Source organism: Micropterus salmoides, unplaced genomic scaffold (genome assembly GCF_014851395.1).
Source record: "Micropterus salmoides isolate LMB-PRFRI ecotype aquatic unplaced genomic scaffold, ASM1485139v1 Ms_hic_scaffold_16, whole genome shotgun sequence".
NCBI classification, from domain to species: Eukaryota; Metazoa; Chordata; class Actinopteri; order Centrarchiformes; family Centrarchidae; genus Micropterus; species Micropterus salmoides.
Window position 1 is genome coordinate 27,329,646 of NW_024040707.1, and position 12,637 is coordinate 27,342,282.

The 12,637-nt window shown below is 40.9% G+C and overlaps 1 protein-coding gene across 1 annotated transcript; it reads left to right on the forward strand.

Moving 5' to 3' along the window:
• The first annotated feature begins 2,665 nt into the window (after positions 1–2,665).
• LOC119905831 (serine/threonine-protein kinase pim-1-like) lies at positions 2,666–6,811 on the forward strand. Its single transcript, XM_038723178.1, has 6 exons — positions 2,666–3,122; positions 3,355–3,461; positions 3,569–3,619; positions 3,861–4,227; positions 4,737–4,913; positions 5,030–6,811. The coding sequence occupies exons 1-6, from the start codon at positions 3,041–3,043 to the stop codon at positions 5,242–5,244; spliced, it is 999 nt and encodes a 332-aa protein (XP_038579106.1). The 5' UTR covers positions 2,666–3,040; the 3' UTR covers positions 5,245–6,811.
• The last annotated feature ends 5,826 nt before the right edge of the window (positions 6,812–12,637 follow it).

A 12,637-nucleotide genomic window follows, 5' to 3' on the forward strand; every position in this document is an offset into this window, starting at 1 on the left:
GTCACAATTTATTCAACCATCAGATTTGTGTTGTTGAAATGAACAGAGACTATTTACAGCCCATCAGTATTAACAAACATTACATAGAAGCATAGCGTTTTATCGCTCCAATACGTAGGCCATAAAAAGTAACAGTTAGTGTCAGTATTAATATCAAAATTTAAAAAAAAAAAAATATTCTGAATGAAAAAATGTCTCTAATTAAGAAAAATAATGTATGGATTGTGCACATATTGATTATAGTTGAACATTCTACATGGAGAAATATATTTTGGTGTTGTGAAACCTTCCTGTGGTCAGGGTTTGTATTTATCTAGAAAGAGGAAGTAATTCATAGAAGAATTATGTAAGCAAAATATTTTGCGACGGTGCTATTTTCCTTTGTGGTCTCTGAAGTGTCAATGTGCATTTCAGGACCGAAATGCAAAAAACAAACAAAAAAAACCCCATAAGAAAACGGTGGCAACAACTTGAGTGACTGTGACAAAAGCTCATCAGACATGGGGCTACATGGGTGACTGTAAATCCATTTGGTGATCATTGACATAAAAACTGGGATGTCCTGCTTTACAGTTAGAACCTTTTCCCTCACCTCAGGGGAAAACTGAGACTTCCAAAGATTGGACTGAGCAGCTGGCCCCACACCGAGCAGTGCAAGTAACAATCTGTCCTTCTGACAGATGAGGTTAAATGGCTGGTCATTTGAGCCCTGCTGATCATGCAGGCAGAGATATCTGCAGCTCCAGAGAGATGCGCTCACTGCTGCCATTTCATAGGCCTGCGGTCACTGTCGCACCCATTGCTTTGGACCGCTCCGTTTTCACACACCTCTCCAATCTCCCTGATTGAGCATGAACTCAACGTACACTCCTCTCTGGACCTTTCAGAAAGGATGCTTAAACTACTTCTGGAACTAAACAATATGTTTCACATATTCAGCTTTAATATTCAAAAATATGAAGAGCATAGAGAGAGTCCTAAAAAGTGACTAAATAGTCTGATTAACTTCTAAACACAAATTAAGAAACAGTTTTTTTTTATGACTAAGCACTTTGTTTACATATTAATACCCTATTCCATTATTTATTACACTTTCAAATGTGATGATTGATGACTGGCACTCAGGACTTACATACGTCAGCACTTAATTTGCATTTTGTCTTCAAACATCTTAGAGGAATTAAAGGAATTTGCCCAAGGCGTCCCAAGCAAGTATGAACACCCCAATGCTCTAATTTTCATTCCAGGCTGCCAGGTTGACCTGCAAACAGTTTTGGAAATAGTTCACCAACTTATTTTCAAGCACTTCATGACCTGATGGTGTAGGTTTGTGTTAAACTTGTGTGCAGATCTCCTCACGTTGGCCCATGCAACACAGTTGCATTTTAATAAAGGATCACTTATACATGCATGTAATGAACAAAACATTGGATTATGGACAAGATTAATCTTTATTAGGCTATCAAATGTAGTTAGTGCATCTTCCCCAAGGCCATTAAAATAATTCATGACAAAAATAAACATTTCTTCCTTATGAATCTGCTTTTCCTCCACTTTAACATGTCACATTACATGTTCGTGAAATACAATATATCAGCATTATGATGGTTTACAACTTAGCATGAAATTTTAAAGGCAAACGAAACATGGGTCGGGGGAGAGAGAGAAAGAGCATGCTATTCAGACAATAACATGCGCGGGAAAAGGAGGGCGGGGAGAGAGGAGGAGTGGAGAGAAGACGAGGGAGAGGGGGAGGGGGGGCTAAATGGAAGTCTTTTTATCTCTAGTTTCCCACATCCTGTGAACGGCTGCAAAGGCGGCCACCCAATTTGAAAGAATGAGAGGAATGCGCCTATTCTCCCCAGCGCGCTTTGATGCGCAGCCAGTTGCGATGCATTGTCAGGCAACTCAAATAAAGACCATAGTCCTGGACTTCACTTCAGCCAATAAACCTCTGTGTTTAATGTGAAAATAATCAGGTAAATGGCAGGGGGTTAGAATAGCTGGAATGCAATTGATGAACTGCTCTCAGGTTGTGTGCCTCTTCCTGCAAAATGCCTTTATTAAGCCTCGCGGATTCTTTCAGTGCAACTAACAGAAACCGTCTGTTTCTGTTCTCAGATTCAGACACAGCAGGGGGAGAAGAGAAGAGTGAAAATTAAAAAACACAGCAACAGAGATTTCAGATATGGCGAAACTGTATATCATTTTAGGTATAACAGAGCAGAAAATACATCCAGTTTCGGTAACTTGATTCACTTCTCCTGTTTTTGAGGCTTATTTATATTTGTGTATTCTTATCTTCTATTCCCGCCTAGTCAGTTCAGGAGGGGACCGGGGGTAGCACATGGCTTTGAATTTGCATTTCTCTCCAACTTGAATTTATAATTATTATTTTAGTCGTCGCACCCCCTCCCCCCCTCCCCCCCTCCCCTTTTAGCGCGTTTTTATTCCCGCCACGTCTGTGTCTGGCCCGGCCGGTTATGAGGTTGGCTTCATTTTGATTCGGTGATTTGCCTGCGTTTGGAGTGCGTCTGTGCGGTCCTATTGGTGCAGAGAGCGGAAAGGGGCGGTGAAACGGGGGGACGTCTGAGCATATTGTAACGCCCTCTTACTACTGCCTTATAAGCGTCCCCTGTCGCCCCCCCCCCCTCGAGCTCGTTGTTTCCCAAAGCCGCTGTGTGACGGAGGCATTGCACAGCACACCGACTTCTGTTTATATCGTGAATTTTACTCAACTGTTTACAAAACATCGCGGGCTTCAGCCGTGGTTTCACGTTAGTTTTTAACGTGAACTCAGATTTCCATACGCCGGGACGAAATTGTTGGCTCTGTTTTCCTGGATCACATGCGGCTTTTCTTCTACCCGAAAGAGAGGATCCCTACTGCATTTTTGTTCCTGCAACGTGGACCTGAAACCCTACACGAGAGAGAGAGAGACACACAGAGAGACGCGCTATCGGAATAAAATTGCCGTCATAAACCAAAAATAAACGAAGAACGCGCACATCATCGACCTGTGGTGGAGATCCTCAAAGGAATGCTGCTGTCCAAGTTCAATTCTCTGGCTCACATCTCCACCGTAGACATGCCGGCGAAAATGCAGCACCAAGTTCATCAAGGTTAGACGCCCTTTTTCCCGCTGTAGCGTCATGGAGGACGCGGCTGCAGCAATTGCTGGCAGCGCGCTCATCGTGGCTCAGTCACGATAAAACCATAATATCATTTATTAATATCCGCATTGTGATAACTTGATGCTGTCGTCATTTTGCTGTACCTGCCGGTGTTTCCAGAGGGACTAGTTTGGTTTTCCCCCCTGGTATTTACCGGCTGTGTTGATGGGTTTTTTTGCAGTGAAGGAGAGGGAGGCTTTCGAGAAGCTCTATCAGGTCGGCGCGGTGCTGGGCAGCGGCGGGTTCGGCACCGTCTATTCCGGGACGAGGATATCCGACGGAGCTCCGGTTAGTATGCTTTGCCTGTAAATATATTAGGATATTTTTAAGTAGCTGCTTTTTATTTGGGGCTGTTATGCATGTCATTTGACGCCGTCTCTTCTTTCCCCTGCTAGGTCGCTGTCAAACATGTGGCCAAGGACAGAATCTCCGACTGGGGCGAGCTGGTAAGAAACGATTTATGCAACTGTTTTATAATTCTAATTAGAGTTGATGTACCTAATTGACCTAATTAAGTTTATTATTATTATTAATTATTATTATTATTAGTGTATTATAATTATCGACAACATAATTGCTTCCATGAAAGGCACTAAATTGAAATATTTCAAATATTTGATTTGAATTGTGTGTTATTTTAGCATATGCAGGCCTAATAAATACTCATGTTTATCATTATGTGTTCAGCCCAACGGCTCCCGGGTCCCTATGGAGATTGTGCTGTTGAAGAAAGTCGGGACGGGCTTCCGCGGCGTTATCAAGATGCTGGACTGGTTTGAGCGGCCGGACAGCTTCATCATCGTGATGGAGAGACCCGAAAACGTCAAGGACCTGTTTGACTTCATCACGGAGAAAGGTGCCTTACCGGAGGAGCTGGCGCGGAGCTTTTTCCGCCAGGTGCTGGAGGCCGTGCGGCACTGCCACAACTGCGGCGTGGTGCACCGGGACATTAAAGACGAGAACATTCTCATCGACCTGCGCACCGGGGAGATAAAGCTCATCGACTTTGGATCCGGAGCTCTGCTGAAAGAAACCATTTACACAGACTTTGATGGTGAGTCATCAACTGTGAAAACATGCTGTGGTGATGTATTTGAAAATGATTTTCATTTGTAGTCTTTTGGTGTTGTTGACAGAATAGAGTGGTAAGAGCTTTTTAAACGCAGTAGTCGTTGCAGTAGCCCAGGGAACCTCTTCAGTATTTTGATTCGTGGCCCCAGACCCCAGTAGAAATTCCGAGGTTGTGTCATTTCTGGCATCCCCTCATAGCAGCTAGCAGTACTGTCTGAGCAGCATTGACCTTGCTTTGGCGCCCCCCACTGGAAACAAGCAGCATTTTTACAACTCAAAGTTTGTAAACAAAGTCACATGTCAGCTCACCCTCCCACACACTTCCCCCCCCTCCTCCCCCTCTCTCACAAACACCAGTCTGTCATGCTCCCTGGCACCTGAGCCCAGAAGCAGCTGCAGCTGATAAATCTGCACTCTTTGTTCACCACTTATTTTTACCAGTGCTTTCCTTTTCGATTTGACAGACTCTGTTTATTTCCTCCCACCTGACAGGCACAAGAGTGTACAGCCCCCCAGAGTGGATCAAATATCATCGCTATCATGGACGCTCTGCCACAGTTTGGTCTCTGGGCATCTTGCTGTATGACATGGTGTGTGGAGACATCCCTTTTGAACACGATGAGGAGATCACAAGAGGGCAGGTCCTCTTCCGGAGGAGAATCTCCACAGGTAAATTCACATTGCTATCAGTGTTGTAGGTTTTTGGTCACAGGTGTGTAATATTTCATGCTCAGTTTATTGCTCTAGACTTACTGGTTGCCCCCCCCCCCTTCTTCCTCCTCCAGAATGCCAACAGCTGATCAAGTGGTGTCTGTCTCTGCGGCCAGCCGACCGTCCATCCTTCGAGGACATCATCAACCACTCGTGGATGCAGAGCACGTCCTCCTCTGTAATCCCATCCACAGTGCAGACAGAGAAGACAACCACAGAGATCAGGCTGCACAGCATCAGCCACGAGCCCACAGCCTTCACATCCACCCCTGTGGCCGTGGCTCGGTGACGGAGGCAAACCGCTCGCTCCTGGCTACATTGGTCCAAACTGGACTACACTGACACAAGAGACTATTACAAAAGACTTATCTAACAGACTTGAAGCAGGGGAGAGGGTGTGGGGGGGCTGCAGTGCACAGGCCGATGGTCCCAAAACAGGCGAGAGCAAGGTGTAAAGGACTACACGCAGAAGACCGAGGCAATAACAAAACCATTATCCCTTGGTTCAGCCCGGCAGGCCAGACCCTCACAGCCCGAACTACCTGATTTTCCCAGTCGTTGACCTGCGTCGGTGTCAGAACATCATCCTCACTGGACTCTGATCTCGGCAACGGGTATTTAGCAGTCTGTAGGAGGGCGTGCTCTGAATGCACGGACACCTGCAGTCAGAACATACAGCAAATGTGCTCGCTGTTCTGCTGAATGTAAGCGGACAGTCTGAGTTATGTAACCTCACGCTACACTGTACTCTGCTCTCTCCCTCTATTCTATCTGTCACAGTAGATTGGGAAGAGCAGAGGCGTTGGCAAAGAGGATTTTCAAAAAGTGCCTTTTGTGAGATTGTTGGGGGACCCTGAAAATACTTGAAATTGTGAGAGCAAAAGGGCTCTCCACGTCGACGGCCATTTTGCTCCTTACTCTGTACAAGGCTTTACATTGTTTGTTTCTGTTTGTTTCCTCTCATGGGCCTAGATCAGTAAAGCCTATGCCATTTACAACCACTACTTCTGCAACTCCAATGTCATTAGCAACCAGGCGACCTCGTAGCTCTGGCAGCAACCTGTGCAAACAAATCATAAAAAAACAAAAAAATAGAATCACTGGACTTACCTCACTCTGTTTACTACAGCATCCACCTCTACTCTACAACCTCCACTTCCTCTTCTCGTGTTGTACTGTATACAAACACAAGGCTTAGGCGAACGCTCGTTCACACGAATGCACACCACAATGCAAACTTAACCACACTGAAATACAACACCCTCTGCTCTTCACTTAATTATTTTTATTTTTTTATATGTTTAAACAGTGCCTCATACAGGTCTCAATTCATTGGGGACAAGAATTGTAAATAATAATAATATTTATTATTGCTGCGACTTCTTTTCAAACTCAGTGAATGCAGAATTTATTTATTTATTTATGAGAGAATTTCGGCTCTACAAACGTATTTCATTCCACAGTCACTGAGGGTCCCACAGATTATTTAAAAGCAACAGATGAAATGGATTTCTTTGACCATATTTATGGCTTGAAATTTTAAAAGAGCAGATGTGTGTGTTTGTTTGTCTATAATGTAAATAACTTGTACATAGTCCCAAAAGTACTTCCATCCTAATGTATGTAAATATTGAACATCTACTGATGGTAACTGGTTTTGTTACGCTGTTGTCTGCTGTGTGAGCAAGTGAGTTCTGAGTGTGTGTGTGAGTGTGAGAGAGAGGGGTGAAAATGAGAACTCTTCTGGTTTCATGAATGTGGCTCGGATTGTTGTTTTGTCATTAATTCAAATTAGAATTGTAAATTATGTTAGAACCTATTTTTATACAATTTCAATAAATATTTTTTTAAACTGACGAGTGACTCCTTTGCATTGCTTCAAGTTACAGTCGGAGGTTATTACCCTGTGAAGCCCAACATAATCATGTTATAGTAATGAACTGTTAATGAACGCACAAGGTGAAACTAAAATGTCATAGGTGTCAGAGTGAAAAACCAGGGCATCACTTTTTAGGATAGCATTTATTTAGGAAAAAGTTTAAGTAACAGCAGGCCATAGAGTATTTTAACACAAATAGAATTTACTAGGTCAGAAGTTCTTTCAGGTTTCCTGTTTGACACCTTTGTTAAAAAACAGCGGATACAAAGAACAGATGAAGAGATAAGAGAAGGCAGATGGCAACAAAAAGAGGCACGTGCTTATATATAAGGAGGAAACATGCCTAAAAATAATTCTCAGAATTGAATTTCTACTGCAAACTGAGATATTTAAGAATGCCAAACAGCACTGACTTCATTATTGACAGAAAATTGGTGATTTATAGAAGCCACTTGATTTAGAGGAGTTATTATCCTGATAGGAGATGGATTTTGTCAAGTTGATCTGACATGGCAGAATAAAAGTATTTACACATGCAGGAACAGAGGACATTACACATTTATCCTATGAACCAAAATTAGACATATCAGGCACAAAGTATGACAGCTTTATTTAATTTTTATATTCAAAACATGATTATCTAAACAATATGGTTTATTATTATGGGTTAAAATAACCCAACAGTGTGGCTGAATTGACCCAGAGATCAACCAATCTGCAGCTGAAGTACACCCTGGCCCCCTGTGAGCAGTCTTAAAACTAGATTTTGGCACGTCCCTGCTACAAGAAGGGCCAAAAAGATTGAGTAATAATACAGGACCCACCTTACTTGATATAACTTTTTTAACCAAGTATAAAATTTTAATTTGGTAAAAAAAAAATGATGTCCTGGCACACTTATGGTTTTTCACTCTGATACCTATGACATTTTAGTTTCACCTTGAAATGATGTGCTTTGTGTGCACCAACAGTACATTACTATAACATGACTATGTTGGGCCCCATAGCAGTTGTCCTCTTGGCCCTGCTGGCAAGTAAACATAATGTAGTTAAAATAGCTTGTCCAACTACATTAAAATCCTGTTTGCACATTTATGCATATGTAATATTAATCTAATAAAATAATACATAAAAAGTACTTTTAATTTTGATATTGAAAGTACATTTTGCTGATAATACTCTGTATTATTACTGAATTAAAAAGTTTAAATGCCAGATTTACTTTTTCTGGTGTAAAAAAAAAAAAAAGTTGCTTTGTAAAAACTTTTACATTGTAATAAAGTAATACCTTCTTCCACCACTGCTCCAATCAATTATAAGCCATACAGTAATCACCCTCTGCTAATTCACAGCTGGAATGTGGCTTTAATCCCACTAACAAACTGCAGATGCTCTTGTGGGTTAATCTAGACCTTTGAGCGGTGATAGTGACCAGCAGGCAGAGGCCAATCAGGGATCTGCTTTCTTGGATAGATAAGAGTTGTAGGTTTAATCAGTTGTGATGCTCCCGTGGGACTTTTGGCCTCACTGCTAATCTTCCTCAAGACAGCTCCGCTTGGAACCCACCTACTGTGAAATGAAGATTTACACAACAGTAAATTACATGGAGGCTGGAAACTCTGCTGCTTCCATCAACCCCAGTTAGTACCTTTACGGCTGCTATTTAAGTGGATAGGAAATACAACAAAGGGATGCAAATGGAAAACAAAATGCTAGCATCTTTCAGCTCATTATTTTAGTTTTACAGCCTGCAACCTTTATTTTTTTGGTTCATTCTCACTGTTCTTATTGTTTGTTTTCGGTGAAACTTAAAAAATTCACCAACCTAGGAGTCGGGGAATTGGACTACAAATGAATGTGAATGGTGCTCAGTATCAGTTTCTAACGCATCAATTTAAAAGGTGATTGGGTTTAAGGACACTTTTTAGCCATGCTAGCAGTGTGGCTCTACGGAGAGCATTATCATGTTGGTAAACCACTTTTGTCCAACACAAGTATTGGTTGAATTGCCGTGACATTTTGAACAGACATTCATGGTCCCCATAGGATCATATACCAACTTTGGTAATCCCCCGACTTTCCCTAGAGCACCACCATGAGGTTGATGTTTGTGGTTTTGAGTGAAATGTCTTGACAACTATTAGGTTTGTCATGAAATTTGGCACAGGCATTCACGTCTCCTTCAGGAAGAATTGCAATAAATTTAGGGATCTCTCAACTAAGTTTGTTTTTCATATCAATTTGGTTTATGACTAAATACCTGCAAAACTAATGACATCATGGTAAACATTTCCTGGTAAACATCAGCATGGTAGGATTTACAGTTTGAGCATCGCAACGTTAGCATTTAGCTCAATGCACTGCTGTATACTCTTAGTCTCGTTATAACAGAAGTGGCCAGAAATTATTTCTCTTTGTGCACTTGTTATAATAGACAACTAAAGGTATTCAGTGCAAATGTTTTAATTACTTGTCAACTGTTTCAGTTTCAGACAAAGTCCTGCAGTGGCTCCATGCAACTCACTGTATGCATTTTTGTATCAGATAATAACAGTCAGTGGTTATCAAAGGAAACCAGCCCCAAAAATAAAATGTCATCTCAAGAATGAATTTAAACTGTAGAGCCAGTCTTGATCTTATTCAGGCTTTCTTTTGCAAGTTCTCAGACAACATACAATTTCGCTGAAGAGATTATGGTGTGTCAGAGACCACAGGTAATTTCTGAGAATAACATTATTTCCCCTCTCATTCTGAGAACCACATGCCACATCAAACTCATGCATGTCAGCTTGTGTTATGAACATCCTAAAATGCAGCAATGCAGTTCTGCTGCTCCAAATTTGGACTTCTTCTAAAGGTCATCTTCTACGTAAGCCTTTATTCAGTTGGACAGGTGATAGGTCATTACTGAATGAAAACTAAACATAGAATCTATTTTTGTATTGCTTGCAGTTGAGATTGAGGCTATAATTGGCATTTTTAGATTAAGAATATATCAAATGTCAATGTAAAAACAAAGGAACAATGTTGAAGAGGTCACCCGTAGTTATGAATCAACAGAGAATTAATCACCTGAATCTGAAGTTCCCTTCTGCCTTGAAGAACTACATTATTGTCAGTTTCAGCTTATTGTTTAGCTGCTCAGGCCAGCTAAACAATAATCACTGTTTAATTGGTTAAAAAATGTTTTCTCATGCTGTGTTTTCTACCAAAATTTCGACAAGCCGGGAACAAACCTGGACCCACGAGGAAGTGAGATGCCTCCTGAATATTTGGGCAGAAGAGAACATTTCTCAATAACTAGAGAAGGCACATTAGAACATTGAGGTATTCTAACAATTTAGCGACACAATGATGAAGAATGGATTTTAGCTAACTGTTGAGCAGTGTTGTGTGAAAGTAAAAAGAACAGTGTCAACGGTACTTTAAAGTACTGTGGTATGTAAGTATTCGGAGGGTTTTTTATTTTTACCTGCTGACTGTATCACCAATAATTGAAAGCCATTTCAACCACATGGCTTTTGTTTACAAATTCTGAACCAAGTGAGTTTTACCTTTGTAAACGCAAGTCAGACCAGTTGGACAATTTAAACAGATCTTTAGGTTTATGTCTGCCCTAAATAAAAGAACTATTAGCTAACAAGTTTGCGATATACCTAAAAGGTGATGATATGTCAGCATTATGTTCAGCAGTTGTTTCCCCTGCCCCTTAGTGGACAAAATAAGTCACATATGGCAGGAAGTAATAAATAGTTTGACATTAAAGGAAATGCACGTATTTGCTTTCTTGTCGAGAATTAGATGATAAGATTGATACCATTCTCATATGTCTGGGGAAAAAACGCTATAGCCAGCAGCCAGTTAGCCTAAACATTGGTAACGGTTAGCAGCTAGCCTGGCCCCAAAGTTTTCACATCATATCTTGTTTGTTTAATCTGTGCAAAAACCAAAGTGTAAATAAAAAGTTGCGGTCCTATGAAAGGTTCTGTGCCACACTATTTGTTGGCCAGACACAATGACTCCCTTGACAGTAACATTGTAACAGTGATGAAAAAACTTCAGAAAGTCTTGTTGTCAAGAAAGGCTAGCTTGCTATTTTCCCATGTTTCGGGTCTTTATGCTACGCTAACCTAAATAGCTGCTGCATTTTGTGGACAGACAAGAGAGTGATACCTATTATCTCATATAACTCTAAGGAAGATGAGCCTATTTCCCAAAATGTCAAAGTATTCCTTTAACTATTAAATACGAGTAGGCCTATACATTTGAGGCAGTTGTATCTACATACTACAGTGATCTGTTTTGTCCTATCGTTCATGCTGCTATTGTTTATTGACTATAATGTCGCTGCCTATAGGGAAGGACTAATCATGCAAACTGTCTTTAGAGTCAAATACAGAGTTGGATATTTGCATGGACTGAGTCACCCCCCCCCCACGCGTTCATTTGACTGTCTTAGATCAACACTGAGTCATCACAAACATAGAATACAGAGAAATAGCTACCGGAGACATTTTAGAGCAACACTTCCTATGTTTAGCTTTCAGAAGAAAAGACACATTGATAACTTATTTGTGTCTTCTTAGAGTCCTGATGAGTGATAATGAATCAGTGAGTGTGTTATTTGTTTTGATCACATTAGAGAGGCCGCAATGCAACATGTTCTCCTCATCTGTACTTTACTAATCTTCAGCAGTCATTGTGGAACTGAGACTTCTTAACCTCTCACCAATAACAGCTGATTGGCTCATCCTTTTCTTGTTCCCATAAGTTGTGTATTGCACCTTCTTCTTATGAGAAAGACACAGAAAGCCCTGTTGTAATGTACAATCACCCTCCTCCCTTCCAACTGTTAGACACAGAGCCGGAACAGTTGGGCAATGTTGTCAGGAACTTCCTTCAGCCCCCACCGCCACCCACCTCTATCTCTCTCTGTCTCCATCTGCATGTGTTTGTCTATCTGCCTGCTTGATAAATACACTACAGGCACAGACGTATTCACATTCTTAAGCACACCCAGGGTTTGAAAACACTCACAGATGAATAGGAAACCACGAGTCCACTGGTTTGGTCTGTACATTATCATGTTGAGAAATCAGCCAACACATATGCACCGTGCACTGGTGCATCAGCTGTGAAATATGTAGTGTTTGGCTATGTAGTTAAGGCTGTGTAATAGATAAAACCAAAGGAGGGATGACCATAAATCAAAAAGGTTAATACCTCAATCACAGGAAACTGTGGATATGTTAATAAAATCTAATAAAAATATTTCAAGAAAACATAGATGTTTTTCCCTACACATGTGAGGACTTTTAATTGACCTACAGTCATTTATACAACTCCTTATGAGGAATTTAATCAAGTACTGTAGTTAAGTGCAGTTTTGAGGTACTTGCACTTTACCAGAGAATTTCATTTGTGCGATGTTGTACTTCTGTTCTGCTATATTTCAATGGGGAACTAGTTTACTTTTTACCCTACAGCTTTTTAGCTATTGTGTTTACTCAAAACAAATGGTTATACAATGTGATACATTACCTTGGTTCCTCAGACTGAGTCCTCAATGCAATAGCACATACAAATGCAATTATTTTTGATATCCACTATCTATCCAATTCAGGGAATCATCTCTTGTTGCTCAATATCAGTAACTTTCTTCTTGACAGGATTCTTACATCATTGGACAATGGTAACAAGTCCGTCTGTCTATTAGGGGCGTTATGATACGCTTATCTCATGAGATATATTGGGTTCACTAGAAGGAGACGAGACAAAATTAAAATACTATTTTGAACAAATC